The sequence below is a fragment of the Mercenaria mercenaria genome, chromosome 2, assembly GCF_021730395.1.
Source record: "Mercenaria mercenaria strain notata chromosome 2, MADL_Memer_1, whole genome shotgun sequence".
Lineage (NCBI taxonomy): Eukaryota > Metazoa > Mollusca > Bivalvia > Venerida > Veneridae > Mercenaria > Mercenaria mercenaria.
In genome coordinates this window covers 71,481,694-71,502,898 of record NC_069362.1, presented here as the reverse complement: position 1 = coordinate 71,502,898, position 21,205 = coordinate 71,481,694, and the positions used below count along the sequence as shown (strand labels likewise).

General features: G+C 35.8%; 1 protein-coding gene across 2 annotated transcripts in view; it reads left to right on the top strand.

Annotated features, from left to right (window-relative positions):
* LOC123564271 (uncharacterized) overlaps positions 1 to 21,205 on the top strand; it is a 47,659-nt gene that overhangs the window by 24,498 nt on the left and 1,956 nt on the right. For both annotated transcript variants that reach the window (XM_045357689.2, XM_053536886.1), the window contains 7 exons: positions 254 to 402; positions 1,949 to 2,049; positions 3,859 to 3,999; positions 6,155 to 9,866; positions 11,753 to 12,441; positions 15,718 to 15,816; positions 17,008 to 19,971. In XM_045357689.2, coding sequence (XP_045213624.2) covers positions 254 to 402; positions 1,949 to 2,049; positions 3,859 to 3,999; positions 6,155 to 9,866; positions 11,753 to 12,441; positions 15,718 to 15,816; positions 17,008 to 19,971 — 7,855 coding nt within the window. The remainder of the gene's footprint in view (positions 1 to 253; positions 403 to 1,948; positions 2,050 to 3,858; positions 4,000 to 6,154; positions 9,867 to 11,752; positions 12,442 to 15,717; positions 15,817 to 17,007; positions 19,972 to 21,205) is intronic.

The following is a 21,205-nucleotide window of genomic DNA, read 5'->3' as shown; positions in this document are numbered from 1 at the left end:
ATTTAGTGTGTCAGATGTTTTAATATCATATTTTAACTGTAGAAGGATAGTAACAGTGCCTTTGTAATAGATTTACTCGGGGGTTGCCATTATTTCATAAAATGGTTTTCATTTCCGTATTCTACATTTTCCGGATAAATGACATTACGCCATCACTTCCTGTTTATCAAACGTGCAGAACTATCTTAAAAATATTTCCCTCACACATGTTAGTAGGAATGCTAACTTCTGACAAATCTTTGAATATTTACAGAGCAAAGAAGGCAGACATGAAAGAGGAAGGACGACATGCAAGGGATTTGGCAGACCATTATGCTTTCATTGTGCAGAGGGACAATACTATAGTACCGTATGTGGTGAAAGATGGGCTGCGGTGTAAATCTGTACATCAGAACTCACTTGGTGTGTTTTAGTGTAAAAGTTAATTTAAAAAACAAGAATGTCAGTTATGTATATTTTAAATTTGCATTTGTAAATTTGAGCACCATATTAAGTTTGTAGACCTCCCTAATTTTGTCATGGAGTATATATTTTTTTGAGACAGTCATTTATGGCTGCATTTTAAAAACATAAGACAAAATTAAGGGGAACAGTTGCATCACAAGTTCTAGCTGTAAGCCTCTCTTCAACTTTCAACTGTGTTTTTAACTCGACTTTTCGAAGAAAATGTGGAGCTATTGCACTCGCCTCGGCGTCGCTGTTGGTTAAAGTTTTTTTATAAAGTCAAATATCTCTGGTACTAGTCCAACAAATTTGACACGATCCTAGGAAATATTGAGTTAATTTTTTCATATAGGCAATATCCCCACTGGCGTCAAACACTCCAAAGACCAAAATAGCAGAAGCAATTTACGATGAAATTTTCATCGCTGCTGACACTTTACATGCTATAGGTTTAAATACAGATTATGTCACAAATTGGCCATAAATTCAAATAAAACTTACATGTATATCGAAAGGGGATTCAATTCCTCATTGATTTATGTAAAAATTATGAAATAATATCCAGAATTACGAATTTTCTAGTGATTTAAACTTATGTATGTACTGTACTCTATTAACATTTACACGCCAATATGCACAAGCGATAAAACCAATAACTTTACATGACTGTGTACTATGATTTGTCCTCCATTATTTTGGTCCTTTAAAGTTTTGACGTTTAGATTGCCCCGTCACAAATATAAAACAATCTAATCGAATTATTTTGACTACTCTGTTTTGTCTGTTACTATCAGAGATATTGACTTGAAACTTAAAATAGTTATTTACCATCACAGTCTACATCAGGAGAAACAATCCCGGAACTCTGATTGAATTTTGACAGATTTATGCCCCTTTTAACTAAGATTTTTTTTGTTAAAGTTTTTGATTAAAGCTTTTGACTCGAAACTTAAAATAGGTATTTACTATCACAGTCTACACCAGGAGAAACAATCCCCATAACTCTGATTTGAATTTTGACAGATTTATGCCCCCTTTTAACTTAGAATTTTTTGGTTAAAGTTTTTGATAAAGTCAAATATCTCTGTTACTATCAAAGCTTTTGACTTGAAACTTAAAATAGTTATTTACTATCAAAGGCTACACGATAAGAAACAATCCTCATAACTCTGATTAGAATTTTGACAGATTTATGCCCCTTTTACTGGCAAAGCTCTAATACAGAATCAAGCACTGAGAAAAGTCAAGTGTGTTGTCTTACGGACAGCTCTTGTTAATGTTTTACCAACCCCAATCAATTAAAAATTGTATGTAGTTGTTAGCTTGACCAGTGTCATCAAAGCAAGAAGCAAAGATGTTAATGTACAAAGTTATTCTGGATGTGAAGTTGTAACCTTTGGCATGTACATATATATGTTATTTTGTCAGATGACTTAATGTTGGGACAGAAATGTTAGGACAGAAAGTGGTAACCAATGTTTATTTAGTTGGTATTTTTACCCAGGTGACAGCAAGTTGGGTGTGTATTTGTGGAGGAATGCTGATGTACAACTGAAGCTAGCAGAAGGTTGGAAACTGCCAACATGTACACTGATGGTCTTCAAGGTATTTTACTGTATTGTTTTTTAGCTCACCTGAACCAAATGTTTCATTTTTATTCGCCTGTCTCTGAAAGAGCGGGGCGTATTAAGTAAACACCTGTCATGGTTGGGCGGTCAGCGCTCTCTTAAGTCGAACAGTTTTCATCCGATCTTCACCAGACTTGCTGACAATGTTTGTGGGCATAATATCTTTGAGTTTGAGAACCACCCAAATCACCCCAGGCACTCTTGGATTATGGCCCTTGAATTACTTGAAAAACTGTGAATTTAGCCTTGTCCGCCATTCCATCCGATATTTATCAAACTTGGTGACAATGTTTGTGGGCATAATATCTCGGCCAAGTTCGATAACCAGCAAAATCTCCCCAGGCACTCTAGGACTGTGGCCTTTGAATTACTCGAAATCTGCGAAATTAGCTTTGTCCATTCAGACAATTTTGATCTGATTGTCAATTTCATCCCACATGGAACCTCACAAAAGCCTTGATTCCATTAACTCTTCTTTTTTTTTTTTGAGATAACAAGGCATACAGCATCAACATTATTACCTTTATGATACGTAACTGAATATTTAGACGGGTGTATTTTGTGACAGTCTGGCACTCTTGTTGTTTATCTATAAACAGCTTTTCAAATAGTTTAGTGTGCTGTCTTTGCTGTTTTGCTTCTATGTAATTTTTGCTTAAAGGAGAATATAGTTGTTACACATCCTGTGTCAGTATTGTGTATGCATTACTGTAAATAGCGGCAATGGAAATCCAGCAAGCTTTCTTTAGAACAGTAAATTGACTGATAATGCATCTGAAAATAACATTTACATGCATGAGTGTTTCCCTGACAGTGCTTTGGGACTCCGTAATCTTGTGCACAAAATACTTATGTTAGGATTAAAGGTTAGTGAAAGATGATATCGAAAACATTACACTTTCATAAGCAGTTTAAAGCAAACGGTGAATTAATTTGATGATTGCCTTTTCTTTTGATTAATTCCGATGATTTCATAATTATGCAAGTTGTTAAAAGTTTACTAATTTATGACTTTAACACATGTGCATTGACAAAGGTAAGTTTGTACTCCTGAAAAGCAGGAAGATATATGTCTGTATACATTGTTTTCGATAATTTTTGTTTTAGAAAACTTTGATTTTTATGGGCAAAATAATTAATAAAATACATAAAGATTTTTGTTTCAATTAATAGATGAAGGAAAAGAACACATTGTTTTCCTCTATTTGTTATACATGTATTAGAATAGATGCCAAAAAGTCTGCAGCTGACTTAGTACCAAAATTGTGTCTCTGTGAGATATTGCTCTGCAGAGGTTATGCTGTACTACAGTTTGCATACATAATATGAGCCATGCCATGAGAAAACCAACATTTGCATCCACGCAGTCTGGTCAGGATCCATGCTGTTCGCTAACAGTTTCTCCAGTTCCAATAGGCTTTAAAAGCGAACAGCATGGATCCTGACCAGACTGTGCGGATGCGCAGGCTGGTCTGGATCCATGCTGGTCGCAAACCCACTGTGTTGGTTTTCTCATGGCACGGCTCATATTGAGTACAGATGCCTTCCAGTAAATTTAACTGCCATTGCAAACAGATTTCACAGGCGTGTCACATTCAAGTAAATGAATTTGAACTTTATTTCATATTTTGTAATGGAATGTTTACAGCTTCTTGAATGCTTGTTTGTGAAAAGTTACTGCAATGTTAAACTGTCAAACTTCATATTATAAATGCAATATTTTGAAAAATGATTACACCTTTAAGTCAGAGCATAAAAAACTTTAAAAGGAAGCTGTATTTTTCAGATTGTACTTGGAAAGTGTAAAGCTCTATCCCAACAACACAATGATGAGAATATAGAACCAACACCTAATTTTGACTGTCATATAGCACAGATTCAGGCCAGACCAAGTGATAACTTCAATGTTCAACTTATAAGGTCACTGGTATGTACTACAAAAATGTACAGACATAGGCTAGACATAGATATAACTTAAACTTTTTGAACCTGCAAAGTCATTGTTATGCAATACAGACATAGGCTAGACATAAATATAATTGATCAGTTTTGAACCTGCAAGGTTCCAGGTATGTATGACAGACCCAGGCTAGGCTAGACATAGATATAATTGAACAGTTTTGAACCTTCAAGGTCACAGGTATGTATGACAGACCCAGGCTAGACATAGATATAATTGAACAGTTTTGAACTTGTTCGGTCCCAGGTATGTTTTACAGACCCAGTGTAGACATAGATATAATTGAACAGTTTTGAACCTGTTCGGTCCCAGGTATGTACTACAGACCCAGGCTAGACATAGACATAATTGTACAGTTTTGAACTTGTTCGGTCCCAGATATTTACTACAGACCCAGTCTAGACATAGATATAATTGAACAGTTTTAAACTTGTTTGGTCCCAGGTATTTACTACAGACCCAGTCTAGACATAGATATAACTGAACAGTTTTGAACTTGTTCGGTCCCAGGTATTTACTATAGACCCAGTCTAGACATAGATTTAATTGAACAGTTTTGAACTTGTTTGGTTCCAGGTATTTACTATAGACCCAGTCTAGACATAGATATAATTGAACAGTTTTGAATTTGTTCGGTCCCAGGTATGTTTTACAGACCCAGTCTAGACACAGATATAATTGAACAGTTTTGAACTTGTTCGGTCCCAGGTATTTACTATAAACCCAGTCTAGACATAGATATAATTGAACAGTTTTGAACTTGTTCGATCCCAGGTATGTTTTACAGATCCAGTCTAGACATAGATATAATTGAACAGTTTTGAACTTGTTCAGTCCCAGGTATGTTCTACAGACCCAGTGTAGACATAGATATAATTGAACAGTTCTGAACTTGTTCGGTCCCAGGTATGTACTACAGACCCAGGCTAGACATAGATATAATTGTACAGTTTTGAACTTGTTCGGTCCCAGATATTTACTACAGACCCAGTCTATATATAGATATAATTGAACGGTTTTAAACTTGTTTGGTCCCAGGTATTTACTATAGACCCAGTCTAGACATAGATATAATTGAACAGTTTTGAACTTGTTCGGTCCCAGGTATTTACTATAGACCCAGTCTAGACATAGATATAATTGAACAGTTTTGAACTTGTTTGGTTCCAGGTATTTACTATAGACCCAGTCTAGACATAGATATAATTGAACAGTTTTGAATTTGTTCGGTCCCAGGTATGTTTTACAGACCCAGTCTAGACACAGATATAATTGAACAGATTTGAACTTGTTCGGTCCCAGGTATTTACTATAGACCCAGTCTAGACATAGATATAATTGAACAGTTTTGAATTTGTTCAATCCCAGGTATGTTTTACAGATCCAGTCTAGACATAGATATAATTGAACAGTTTTGAACTTGTTTGGTCCCAGGTATGTACTACAGACCTGGTCTAGACATAGATATAATTGAACAGTTTTGAACTTGTTTGGTCCCAGGTATATTCATGTTAGACATAGATACAAGTTAGTTTTCAACCTGCAAGGTTACAGGTACATACTTAGTACCCAGGCTAGACATAATTATAACGTACAGTTTTCAGCCTGCAAGGTTACAGATATATATGATAGACCCAGGCTAGACATAGATATAACTTTAAGTTTTCAACCCTCAAGATCTCAGGTATGCATTACACATACCCATGGTAGATATACTGATAACTTCAGTGTTCAGCTTGCTAGGTCACAGGTATATACCACACATACCCATACCAGCCATAATGGCAACTTTAGCTACACTTATACATCACATATGCATTGTGTTCATATATTTTTCTCTTGTTTCTTACACTTCTACAACATGTAAATTCGGGTTCTTAATATATTCTCATGTTTAAATAGAATATGTCACCAAAGTTTATTGTTGATATTTGTTCTGGAAAAAGATTATAAATATGTTTAAAAAATAAGGAGCTTTGCAAAGATATGGCTTTTTTAAAAGCAAATAAATATAATTAAAATGAAAGAGACATAAATGCTTTTATACAGGAATAGGTTCTTATATTTTGATCTTTAAGAAAACCATACATGCTCTTTCTAATCGTTCTTTATTTTGTAACAGGTATACCTGTATGAATATACAGATGACTGTGAGCCATCAGTAAGACCAAGACAGGTTCTGCCATATGCTGTCTTAACATATGAGAAAGCTGAAAATGTCCCTAGTCGTTCATTAAATATTAAAGTAGACAGCTACTCCAAACGCCCTACACCTGTATCCAGGCCATCAGAAGTGGATACAGCAAAATCAAACACAGCCCAGTCTATTATGAATAGACGTGATCCGAGGCTTGCTCAAGCGGATTCCAAATCAAAACCTGGTGATGGAGTTGATGCAAGTCTGTGTGTTCCACGTTTAACCTTGGGTCCTCTTCCCAGAGATCTACAAGCTTCAATTGTCAGCTTGGTAAGCGATCCAGATGATCCAAGATCACAACTGAGTTTTCTGGCATCATCTGCTAATCCTGCGTTTGAGGAGTACCCTTACCAACCTTCATTTGGGCCTGGATCAGAAGAACAACAGGAGTCTAGCCAGGAAGAGAGTGAACCACAAGAACCATTGACAAGTTTGCCACCACTGAAGTTACCAGAACAAACAAATACACAGTTAGATACTAGATACACTGATCCAAGATTTGGATATGTTGATACCAGTGCTAATGTTATTCTGAATGACCCAAGGTTAAAGCCAAGTGATCCTGGTTTTGTTCCAAATGATCCAAGGTTAAGGTCAAGTGATACTAATTTTGTACCAAATGACCCAAGGCTAAGGTCAAATGATCCTAACTTTGTACCAAATGACCCAAGGCTAAGGTTAAGTGATCCTCTTTTTGTTCCAAATGACCCAAGGTTAAGGCCAAATAATCCTAGGCTGCAGTCTGTGCCATTAGATCCAAGACTTCAACAAATGTCATTGGATCCCAGAAGACAGCAAAGACCATTAGATCCAAGACTGCAGCAACAACCTCCTGATCCTAGACTTAATGTATTAGATCCAAGGGTTCAACAGTCTTTAAATCAAGGACAGAATGTTAATTTCCCTGTGACTCAAAGGAGTGATAATCCCCAAAGTGATGATACTTTAAAAACACGTAAGAAACTTACTTTGAGTGATTACAAGAAGAAAGTAAATATTTCTAAACCTGAAAGTACCTTGGAATTAGCTCCGTCAACAAATGAGGTGGACAATGTGCAGGAACAAAACACTTTGTCAACAAAAATGGCAATTCAAACTGATCCAGCAAATTATGGTAGTATTTCTTTAAAGAGAACTGATCCAAGAATATCAGATCAGTCTTTGCCAGATACATCAATTTATTACAATCAAAGCGCAGAACAACAGCCAGAGCCTTCAGTTTCTGTTACAGCAGAGGAAGATGAGACTCAAGGTATGGAAGATGACTTTGTGGAAGAACCTGATGATATGGCTAAAACACTAAATGAACTTTCAGATCCTGATGATATTAGTCAGTCCCCTAAACAGTTTGATGAACCTGTTACTGAGAAACCAGATGCTGATGATCCGATGTTGTCGGATGCAATGCAAAAGCTTGTTGAACATTCTGGTAATGTGACATTGTTTACTGAAGCTCTCAGATTGTTACAAGAATCTGCTGAACAATTTGGTGAACAGCTGACAGATCCTGAATTTCTGGTGAAGAAAATTGCTGAAAAAATTGATGAATTGTCAAAGTTGGAGGCACAAAAATTGAAAGTATCTAATGCACCAAGTGCAGAAGGTAGTGGAGACATTCACGAAATACATTCACCAGATAGGATTATGTCTCCAGACTTATCAAATGATTCTAAAAGTGATAATAGTGTCCCAGTAAAGCACATACCACTTGAAAGTGTTGATATGGACGTTGAAAAATCGCTTGAGTGTGTGGATATGGACATTGATGAACCCGAGAGTGAGCCTGAATCAAAACTAGATCTAGCAATGCAGAAAACATTACAAGAACTAGCAAGACTGGAACACTCAGATTCAACAAAATTACACAAGACAAGAAAAAACAGTAACAAAAGTAAACATAAAAAGAGCAAAAAGGAAAGTTCCCCTGACCTTCATTTGTTAGATATACCTATACCACCTGACCCACCAAGGCAAGCAAAACAAGAAACACAGACAAAGATACAAGAAACATCGATAGAGGTAATGAAAGAAAATGATGGAAAGAAATTGGAAATAAAGCACACAAAGAAAACACCTCAGACTAAAGATGTTGAAGATGACATGAAAGTTACTCCAATATTACCAAGTTTCAAAGAGAAAAAGAAACCTGTCATTTCTATAAATCTCAAAATGAATCAGAAATCAAATCTGAAACCAAAACCAATATTGCCTGAAAATGTCCTAGATATCTTTAAAGATGATATAGACATGAGAGTTAGGGATAGACCTGCTACCAAAGATATAAACTTGGTAAAGGGAAAAGAAAGTAGTGATAATGAAAAATCAGGTTTTGGTTTGACTGACAAAGATTTTAGAAATGTTTCTGTAAAACAGACAGAATCAGGTATGTTAAGTGCAGACACCGATAAAAATACTGAAAAGAATAAGACCAAAGTAGATACATTTGATTCAGACAAACTAAAGATAGATGAAAGTAAAGTAGCCAAAAAGGGGGATGAACGTAAGGTTTCAGATGTACAAACAGTTCAAAAAATGTCTACAGCAAAATTTATTGATCCATTTGGACTAGGAAGTGAAGATATAGATCACCGGAACATCAGTGAGTCAGACTCTCAGAAGAAAGAAGTAAATGACTTTGGCGATATTGACTGGAGAACAGCATCAGATGTCCATATTGCAGATGTCGATATGCGTTCTACAGATACAAGTACTGATAATTCACAGTGTAGTGATTTAGGAGATTTTGATTTGAGAAGATCTCACTCCAGGAGTGTTTCACCTACACCTAGTATAGCTAGTATAGCTTCAAATAAAGAAAGGACTAATAGTTTTAAACAACCTGTTAGAAAATTTGTTGATCCATTTGGGTTAGATGATGATACTGATGAAAGAATAATTTCAAGAAGCAATTCACCATTGGTTTCAGAGAATATGAAAATTTCAAGAATGAAAGAAATTGCACTAGATAGTTCACAAGATTCAAACTCGGGATCTGGTGCACTATTTGATGCATATTCTGTTGGAAAATCGAAATCTGACAATATAGGACATACTAGCAATGAGTTTGGTGATATTGATTGGAGGCAAGTAGCAGCTGCAGAAATGGGAGATGTTGACTTGAGATCTGTACCTGTGGAAAAGCCTACATATAGTGGTATTCTTGATCAGACAAAGATAGCACCTTCAACTGCAGCTCCAGTGATAATTTCTGAACTTTCTACTCATAATGTTGACCCTTTCCAACAAATGAACAAAAACCTGCAAAGCATGTTCAACAGTGGTCAGGGTATTACGCAGTATAAGACATCAGCCTCCTCTTATGATACATATAGTACCATTCAGTCTAAAAACACTCAATCTTATGAATCTTACACTACATCAAAAACTGCTGTTGCTGGGGAATATAGGACAAGCAATATACCTGACAAGAAGTATCTTCATAACTACACCACAAGTGACAGCCAACAGAAAACTCATCAAGAAGGATTTCATAATATAATGCAGAATCTTGATTTTTCAAATTTGAAAAATATTCTGGCCACAGTAAAGCAGCCTGGTGCAGACTCTGCTGCAACGGCAAGTGGAGATGATCGAGTTAGCAAAAAAGAGGATGATGACAAACCTGCATTTGTTACTGGTAAGGAATGATAAATTTATTATAACAAACTGAAGATTTCACTTCAAAAAAATTGAAGCTGTGTTGATATAGACATCTGATAAATTTTCCCAAACTTGCTATGTTAATAATGTCCACAGTCATGCCGCTGAAGCACTAGAGCTCTAAATTTTGTCCCAGTCATAATGAAACTTGGTCAGAATGTTTACATTAATGAAAGACAAGATTGATACTATGTCATCTGGTTATTACTTTGAAATACTTGTCCACCCCACCCACCCCCATATACCCTCCTTTCCTGTCTTCCTCACCATCCCTCCATTTCTTATATATCTCCTATTGTGTCTTAGTATTTCTGAAACCACACACATTCACACAAGCAAACACATTCACATACACAACTTTTTTTTACATTCCTCACTCTAACTTACCCACAATGTTTACCACCAACATATGATAATAGGTTATTGCTGTCACTAGGTCCACTTTTCCTGACACCTGTATGAGCTATAGCTTTGAAACCTTGTACACTTTCCATTATAGACCAAGAGCCATTTGTTTAATTTTTTTAAGATTATGGTCCTGGACCCTGTTGAACTAAGAAAGAAAAAAATTTCTTGTAGAAAATGTTTCATTTTTCTTGAAGACTTAATATATATGTTAACAGTTTTAGCCATGAAACTTTGTACATTTAATTATCATCATTCGGTGAGTTAATAGACTAAGAATTGTAACTCTCGTTTGTATTTTCATCATGGCCCTTTCTTACTTAGAAATGGGAATTTCATGTTTCAAGTTTTCGTTCAGGCGTAAAAAAAAATTGTTCGTTTCCAGTATCCCGACCTACCCTGAATTTTTGGCCCGACCCTAAATGTTTTTATGGCCTTGGACAATATTTTTTTCAACTTTTTGACAAAAAGTTGCAAAACTGCACTTTTTATGCTTTAAACATGCTCAGTGATGTTAAAAATCAACTTGCTAATGCTCTAAAGGCATAACCCCCTTGTTTGTATTCATTTTTTGACACAAAAATAATTTCTGAAAAGTCTCCCTTAAAAAAAAATTAAAAAAAAAAAAAAAATATCCAGCCTACCTACCCTAATTTTTTTTAGCATGTTACCGAAAACAAAGAATTTTTTTTTTAAGCCTTACAGACTTCTATGAAAACTAAAAGAGCTATGGCTGTTGTACACATTTTTATCACCATAAGGTAAATAAGGATGCAGTATTTCTCAGAATTGTGTATCTTTTGTTATGTACAAGTGTTTCAACTGGATTTACTCATTAGTGACATCGATAATGTCTTTTTTATAGATGAGTAACTTGGCAAATAATCTCCTCTGATTTTGTTAGAATTAAGGCCCTTTTTATTCCAGATCACATCACTAGCTTAGTAAATACTTGGCATTTTGTTATCATACTCTTGTGCTTCAGAAATTTGCATTTCTTACATAAAGAGTGATTGAAATAAGCTTCAATCTTTCACTGATTACATTCAACCAAAACTAAATATGTATAACCTAAATTCTAAGTTAATGCCTGCTTTTCACAAGAGCTATTTAAGATACCTCCTTGTAACTTAGTATATCATCATCATAAATACATTTGATAGAAAAGGAACTGCAAGTGTTATGTTATGTGCTATATAGATAATAATGGTGTTTGAAATTGGGATATGTTTCTAATTCATTTGGGCAAACCAAACAGCTTACTATTTAGGCAATTACAAATTTCAGGCATTAGGTTTCTCAAAAAATAACTAAAATTATGTTGCTGACTGAATTTTAGGTTAAGTATGTAAAAGTTCTAAAGCAACTTGAAGTCAATGCAGGCAAGTGAATGTTAAGCGTGACTGACCCTTTGGGCAATTAGGTCTGACTCTCAAAATATCTTTTGTTTTTTTCAAGGATTATCATCAATGAACAACAAACCAGGTGAGACACGGAAATTGGGATCAGTCTATAAACAGTATCAATCTCCAAAGAAACACAGAGATGTAACTCTTCAGCAAAACTCAGATCCAGAAAAACCAGTAGTCCGAATTCCAGGCTTTGATGTTACTCCAGAAAAGGAAGTTGATGAAGCAGATAAATCTGCAAAAAATACTAACTCTGACTCAAAGAAAGAAAAAACCAAGAGCCCGTCTCCTGAAAAGTTGGGCAAGTCAAAGTTGAAAGACAAGAAATGTTCTGATATTAAAGTTAGTGATTCATTACCATCAACTCCTAAAGGTAAAAAATTAAGTACAGACATTGAAGATGTCATGACACCTCTGCCTGACATTTCTTATCAAGCAGCTATATTAGAATCTATGGAACAGTCGGCTTTGAAGGTCCGAAACGATGACTCGTTTGCATCAGAAATGGAAGAATCTCCAATTCGAACACCAAAGAGACACAGGTCCAAGTCCACTAAAAGCATTAAAGACAAAGTTGATAGAAAAAAGCGTAGACAAGATTCTGATGAGGAAATTTGCAGTCATAAAGTGGTGAAGCGAGAACATGACGGGAATAAAACAGATGATGATGATGAAGAGTCTGGGCTGGTTATAGACCTAGATATGATGTCCCCTATTGTGAAAAATTCAAGTGATAAGGTATGCATGCAATTTTGAGACCTAATTTAGTGATCCTCCGTGACAATATGATCTAAGGTTTCCTGCATCTTAAGATTATGTATAGAGGTGTAATAATAAATGGGACAGTTACTATTGATTGCGTGGATAGTGAAAGTTACAATCTAATAACTATTGCCAGTAGTTCCCAAGCTTTCTACTTTCAGCTGGACTATACGAGGTATATGGAGAGCTATCCTACTCATCCCAGTGTCGGCATCTTTCCGCAACTCCACCTTGGTTAAAGTTTTTTTTACACTTTTTTTTTCTCTCCTTATCTCTGTAATTACTTGATGGATTTGCTTTAAACTTAAAATAGTTATTCCTCATCATCACTCACATCAAATGATACAAGGGCCATAACTCTCACACCAATATTTCATGAATTATCCCCCCTTTTTACTTAGAATTTGATGCACTTGCATTCTATCTCAGTTATTCCTAAATGGATTTGATTTAAACTGAAAAAAGTTGTTCCACATCATCTCCGACATCATATGACACATGGCCCATAACTCTGGTACCAATATTTAATGAATATGCCCCCTTTTACTTAGAATTTCAGGTTAAAGTTTTGATGCACTTTTACTCTATCTCAGTTATTACTAAATGGAGTTGATTCAAACTTGAAATTACGTAATTAAAATAGTTGCTCAACATCATCACTCACATCATATGACAAAATGGCCGTAACTCTTGCACCAATATATCATGAATTATCCCCCCCCCCCTTTTTATTTAGAATTTCAGGTTAAAGTTTTGATACACTTTCACTCTGTCTCAGTTATTACTAAATGGATTTGAATCAAACATAAATTATTCTTCCACCTTATCACCCACATTATATGACACAAGGTGCATAACTCTGGCACTAACTTTTCATGAATTATGCCCCTTTTTACTTAGAATTTAAGGTTAATTTTGATGCATTTTCACTGTATCTCAATTATTACAAAATGCATTTGATTCAAACATGAAGTAGTTGTTCCACATCGTCACCCACATCATATGACACAAGGTGCATAACTCTTGCACCAATATTTTATGAATTATGACCCCTTTTTGCTTAGAATTATACTTATATAGTGTTTTGATACACCTTATCTTTACCTCTCTTATTACTTAATATTTTTGACACAGACTCGAGCTATTGTGCAATATCTTCATCCACCATTGGAGTCATTAAACACTCCAGTGACAGCTCCAGTTCCTCAGATGTGCCCAGTTTCACTATCCAGCATCGAAATAGTCTAGCGCGCTGTCTCCTGTGACAGCTCTTGTTTTATAGTCTGGATAAATGACAGAACCATTCACAATCGTTATAAGACTTTTTTTTCCAAAATCATTGCCTTCATTTTACTGTAGTGAGTTACCAGTAATTTAAATCTTTTCGTTAAAACATTACTCTATTTACAAAATATAAACATACATGTATCTGACTACTTTCCTGTTACTTGCTTTTAAGTACTACTCGAGTAAGTGAAAGTAGGTGAACAATATGAGAAGCAAGTAAAGAAATGATTTTCAGAGTGCAAATTGAACATAACATTGCCATACCATCAACTATTGCAACATTATTACAAGAGTAGGCTGCAGTATCAAGTCTAATATGAAAATCATGTAAGCTGTCGTTAAAAATTAGCGTTATTGATGTAACTTTGACATTATATTTGGTGCCATACAGGCACCAAGAAAGAGTGCTACCACATATGATCAACTATTTTCTATAAACGAGGTTCCAGAATCGAAATGATACAGTGTTACTCTTAATTCACACACTCTGAATGCAGAATAATTCACTAGATGTCTTTGCACTCCCTAAGTTATTCCAAGGGATGTGTTACTTCCCATATTTCAGCACTGTTAAAACACAAATATGCATTGACATCATGTCATCCTACAGTATTTGGCACCATACATGTGCCATGAAATAGTGCTTCTTTATTTCGTTTACTTATCTAAGGAACAGACATGTAAGAATCAAAATATGTAGCAGAACAATGTTTTAATATATCTCAATACAAATCTGTATACTAGTATGCCAGGTGTAATAACTCATTCGGGTTACATCCTCATGAAATTACTCGGCAGACATATCACCTCATATTGTTGAGATATTTTAACACATAAGCTTGCCTGCCTGCTTAGCTCAATAGGGAGAGTGCAGATCTACGGATCACCGGGTACTGAGTTTGATCCTGTAAAGAAGGATGATTTGATAAAAGACTGGAATGTCTGAAAGCATTTGTCTTCCACACCTGATTCATGTGGGGAAGTTGGCAGTTCCTTGCAGAGAACAGGATTATACTGGTACAGAATCCAGGAAGTCTAGTTAAGTTAACTTCCCGCCATTACATTACTGAAATACTGCTGATATAAGGCATTAAACTCGGAACAAAACAAACAAACAAACAAACAAATATTAATTTATTGTTCTGCTCTCTATATATTATTTCTTATATGTAATGTGACAGTAGTCTTATTCCACAGTGGCAATGGCATTGCAATAGTAAAAATATGCCTCAGTAGCTTGCCTGTCATTATGCCGGTTTAAGGTCTTACATGGAATAGATGAAGGTTAGATGCCTTTCTCAAAAGTAAACAGTATGAGACAATATGGGATGTTGCTACAGCTGTTGCACAGCTAATTACTTGCATCTGAAATAATTATGACACATATGTTGGCAAGCAGAGACCACTGACCACTGCAACATTTGAAATTTCTCGCCTACTGTGTCAGTTTGTTCGTATGGATTTAAGCTACAGCTGGAATGTACATGGAACAATATTCTCACCTGCTATATGAAGTCATTATTTTAGCCTTGTAAACTGTATACTGGGGCCATTATGTAAGTGTGTCTGTGCACCTGTGATAACTCATGAAAGGGTGTGTGAATTGAGATAATTTTTGGTACACTGGTATATAATCATAAGATATTGGTCATAGATGATTTTGGTAACAATATACTGCCTTTTACCAGAGTTGGGTCCTTTTTTTTTTTCATAAATTTCATATAATGTTGTTGTACATGCAATAACTTTTGAAAGGAGGAATGGATTGAATTTAATTTTTGTGCACAGGTTTATGATTATAAGTTATAGATAGTTTTAGTACCTTCTTTACTCTTTTTTTTTTCATACAGGAAAATGGTGTTACGGTGGTATAATTTAGTCTGCCAAAAGGCAACAGTTCTAGTCTAAGCTTAGTCCTATATTATGTCAGAGCAGTTAATTTACTCATTATTATCACTTGTATAGGACAGCCCAGCAGTAAAGACAAAGCTGTACACAGTAGATATCATGGACAAATCAGACCCAATTGTAGATCTAACTGATGATGTGGAACCAGTGCTTGTGGTAATTTTTAATTTATAAAAAAAAGTTCTGATAAAACAGCGTACAGGTGACTATATCACCGAAAGAATGAGAAGTTGATAGACTGCAGTAGTGCTTAACATTGGTGTACGGATAAATAATTTGCTATCCTACTGGTTAATACAGATTTATTGGCAAGTGACTGACTGACACTTATGGCTATAAGGTATAAATGTAACAGGAAGGTGAATAATTTTTTGAGTAATGAATTCACGAAATTAATGTTGAATAAAGAAAAGGTTTGAAATATATTGACATTTTTCAGATACATTTGTACATGTATTAAAGTAATGGTTTATACATGATGTACTTAAAGTTAATTCAAAATCTTAATTTACACCCTCAGAGAAGAGGATGTACATGTATATTGTTCTGCTCACTTTGGTCTCTGTCTGTTGGTAGACCAATTGGTTTCCGATCAATTACTAGAAATTGTTTGGACCTGCAGTGGTAAAACTTAGAAGGATCATTGCCTGTGGTCAGTAAATGACCCCAACTGTTTAGTGGTTCAGTAGGTCAAATGTCAAGGTCAGATTGACTTTCAGACGCCATAAACAGTTTTTGATCATCAACTAGAGAATGCTTGGGCCTACAGCAGTTAATAAAATGATTTCTTTGATCAATAAATGACCCCTGTTGTTTTTTGGATCATGATGTTAAAAGGTCAAGATCACCATGACATTTGGCCCTAAAGTCGTCAGATGTCTGTGTCATAACTCAAATCAAAGGTCAAGAACAATTTCCAATCAATAAGTGGAGAGTTATATAGGTGTCAAGCTTCATAGAAAGAATGCTTGTGGTCAGTAGATGACCTGCATCGTTCTGGGAGACAACAGATCAAAGGTCAAAATGGTTTCAGATCAATAGCTTTAGAACACTTTGGCCTAAGACTGTCAAAAGTCTATAGGATAATTGCCTGTAGTTTGTAGACAACCCCGATTGTTTTTTGGGGAGGTTAAAGGTCTAGGCCACAATGACGCTGAGACTGAAAATGATTTCTGATCATTAGCTGAAGGACACTTGGGTTTTAGGTTATCACAATAAATAACGTTTGTTTGGGTCATTATATCAAACATCAAGGCATACTTGAAACTGAAAATTACACACCCAGTTTCATCTGACATGTCACTGTGGTGGGTATATGTTTAACAAACAGCTCTTGTTATTTTTCAGATTGATGATGAAGAGGGAGACAAGTCTGATTCTGAGGATCTACATGTTGAAGATACACTACGTGCTAAGACGAAAGATGAAATGACAAACATGATTGAAAAAAGTAGGAAAAACATGGTTATAAAATTAAAAGGTGAAACCAAACTTGTTAACCCTAAAACCGGAAAAGCCTACAATGAGTGCCCTAAGGGATCAGCAATCGAAGTACTAGGCCAGTCCTCATCTTCTAAAGAAATTCCAACCCAGCAGATACATCCAATACATGGAATTGTGTCTGTAAGCAGAGGCAGCTCTGCCACAGCTAAGGCAAGTGCTGGACAGTCAAACTCAGTTCAAGGTCAGCCTATTCAGGCAATTGGAAATTCTGGAAAGTCAAGTCAGAGTATCAAACCAAACATTTCTACTCCAAGAGAAGACACTGTAGTGACTGGAAATAAAGTTTATGGTCAGGTTCCTATGAGGCAGACAAACCAAAGCACTATTACATGCAGCTCTGCACCTTCAGTATTTGGAAGTGCAGCATCTGTATCGAATAACATCAGTGGAATAAATAGACCAGTTCCACCTGTCACTTTGATACCAACTGTAAATCAAGTGCAGCAACAGCCACAACCTCTGAAATACGTTCATCCATTTACTGGCCAAACAATAGCTTATGGTACATTACCACAAACTGTAGCAATGCAACCTAGCGTTGCTTCGATACCCAGGGCTACTGTTCCAATGCCTGACCCACAACCAGTCCCACAGCCAGTCCCACCACCAGCAGTACTATCTCAAGCTCCCCGCCATGTTCTTATTGTACCAGGTCAAACAGGACAAGTTACTGGCTCATCAAGACTACCATTTCTACCAACAGGACTTGGTCAGCAAAGACCAGGTTTAGCTGTACAGACTTTCGGAACTATACCAGCTCAGCAGACTAATAAGCCAGTACTTGTGTCACCAGGACAACATACAGTATCTAAAATATCACCAGGTACAACTGAATCCAACAAAACTTCTACAGATGTGTTTGATTGTTTCCGTGACAAGTTTGAAAAACGAGAAATGAAAAAGGAAACAACAAATATTCAAAACTATGAAGTAAAACCATCTGTTACTTCAGAAGCAGCCAGCGAAACAAAAATTGCTTACTCTGTTAAAATGTTTCTTGAGGACATTGAAAACAAAGCAAAGAAAGAGCTAAATGCACAATCAAATGTCAGAAATATTAATACAATTATAAAAGGTGAACAAGTTGTGAAAAAACAAAATGACAGTCCACAAACAAGTGCCAGCAGTGACCTTCACAATAAAAAAAGACCTGGAGATGAGGAAAGTAATATAGTCTCAGCAAAGAAAATGAAAAACGAATTTGATACAAAAACTAAACCCCAATGTGATTTTGGGTCTAGAATACTTGAAACTTTAACTGAAGTGAAAAATAAACTGAGAAGTCCAGAAAAGAGTACTCCAAGTCCAGAGAAACCTGTAATTAAACCAAAAGTGATTGAGCTGAAAACAGAAGTCAAAACAATCAAAGATGAAGTAAAGAAAGAAATTGAGTCTGGAGCGTCATCAGAATTAGAAGATGGAGAAATCTCAGAGGATTCAGTGTCAGAATCGGAGGAACCTAAAAAAATGACAACTGGAAAACAAGCAAGCAGATCAGCAGGTGCAAGTATACCTGTGCTTGGATCCACACCTGGTCAGTTCAATAGAATACCTACCCTAGGCTCATGGCAACAAGTTTTACCAAATGTAGGCATTAATATTGGTAAAAATACACAGCCTAGGCAAATCTCAACAATTGGATCAAATAAACCCAGTGCTTTCAAAATCGGTGCAGACTGGGCCGACATTATACAGAACCCTGAAACAAGAGCACTTGAAAGAGTTAAAGCCACTAATATAGAATCACCATCATTGCGTAGCATTTCAGGAGAGAGTGGGGATGATACAGCAAGTCTTGTATCAAAGTCTGCAGCATCTATCTCAAAGAGTAGACAGAAAAACAAGGCTCAGTCTCAAGTGAAAACACTTGGTGAATGGTTGAAACTTGAATTAGAAATAGATAATATTGAACCATTACAAAATATCATACCCTATGCTTTGGATACAGACTTAACTAAAATACCAAAGCAAAGGAAACGAAGAATAAGAATGAAAGTTAAGAATGCTATAGAACAGGAAGGTACAAAAGCGAGCAGTTTTGAAAGAAAAGATACAGTAACTGTTGAAGTATTATTATCTGATCAGGAGGCAGCAAAGCCTATTAATCCCAGTTACTCTCCTGAAGTTTCAAATGAGCAAACAGAACAAGAATTAAAGATGTTAGGGACGTCTTTGAATTTCTTAAAAGAAAAAGTTAAACAACAAACGTCTTTAAGCAATTTTAATACAAGGCCTTATCAACAAGGTGGACAGTTTGGTAGATTTTTGCCTAGATCACTTGTAGGATCAACAGAAGAGAAAAAAATGATTGTTGCAATGACATTAGTAGAAAGTGAAATGAGAACTCACCTTAATAGAACATGTTTCTATGGTTACCCACATAGACGTGTTCCAGAGGAGTTGTTACTTAGTACAGAGTTAAGTGGATTTAAGTCTGAAGCAGAAGAAGTGTTTCTCATATTAATGGTGCCACTGTCTGCCAAACCGTACCATAAACTGTTACAGCTCAGAAATAACCTGAGTGACATGTATGAGAAAAGACAAACAATGCGAAATCCAACAGACATTGCAAAGATTGATGAGGAAATCAGACAGTCTCACAATCAGCGACAGGCTGTGTTACGTGGGTTCACTGGTTATCTAAATAAAAAACGAATACAAAAGCTACAAGAGACTGCAGACAAGTACACTATTGTATATGATTATTTTAGGGCAAAGACTCCACCCACTCCTGATTCTATGCTGAGATTTATAAGAACCACACAGATGGATTTACGTCAGCATCTGATTCTTGCAAAGCAGTATTTGGTAAGTATTAGGTTAATTTTTTTTTCTATTCCAAGTAGCATCGTTTGCATTGCTGTGTGTACACATGTACAATCTTGAGGACATCTCATTTTAAAACTTAAAAAAGTACTGAAGTGCGTCTATAAAGTCATTGGAGAGAAAATTTTAATGCATTTCTATAGATAAATAAAATGTTCACACTTTATTAGCAAATTCAAGTCAGGAGAAATACATTTTGTTTCTTATAAAAAAAGCCTGCAGGTATGTTGTTTCGAAACAAAAATGGAGGTGTTTTTAAGGCTTTCCTTTGCCTTCATTTGTGTGTGTGTGGGGGGGTGGGGAGAGGGCAGTTAAAAGCTGCACTTGGCTGTCCATCTGTCCGAGTTTGTGTTGTGCATATTTCAAAAAGTATTCAACCAAGAGTCATCAAACCTCACAGGATTGTCATTAAGCATGCAAAGTTGTGTACCTGGTGTTTAAATTGGGATTTCAGACAGCCTTGCTAGAGTTATGGCCCCTGACTTAGTAAAAAATATGCATAAAAAGAGCCCTAAAGTTTGTTTCACATGTATCTCAAATTGTATTTGACCTAGGATTATGAAACATTATAGTATTATCATTCAGCATGCGAAGTTTGCACCAGGGATATTGTTTGAGATTTCATTCAGCCAGACCAGAGTTATGGCCCTTAGTCAAAAATATGCATAGATGAGCATAAAAGTTTTTATTGGACAGAATAAAACATTACAGATTGTTATATAGCATGTGAAGTTGTTCAGCTGTCATTTCATTTGTGATTTCACTTGGCCAGATCAGAGTTATGGTCCTTGATTAGTGAAAAAAATACCCATTAATGTAATGGAGCTGTAATGGCAATCGGCAATTCCCATTCGATTACGTATTTTCTGTATGTGATTTTGGCATCATTCAACCGGAGAATGCCGAAATCACATTATGGAGAATACATAATCAAACGGAAAATTTTGATTGTCATTTCGGGCCTACTACCTAAACTGCTTAAATGTTTGTGTTGCATATATTTCATAGTCATGAATCCATGTACGAATATTTTACAGCATGTGAATTTGTGCACATGAGTTTTGTTTTGGATTTCTCTGTGCAAGAGCAGAATTATGGCTCCTAGCTTAGTCAAAAATATGCATTGAGGGCATAAAAGTTTGTGTCACATGTGTCAAAAGAAGTATTTGAACTAGAGTCATAAATCATTAGAAGATTGTTACATAGCTTGTATCGT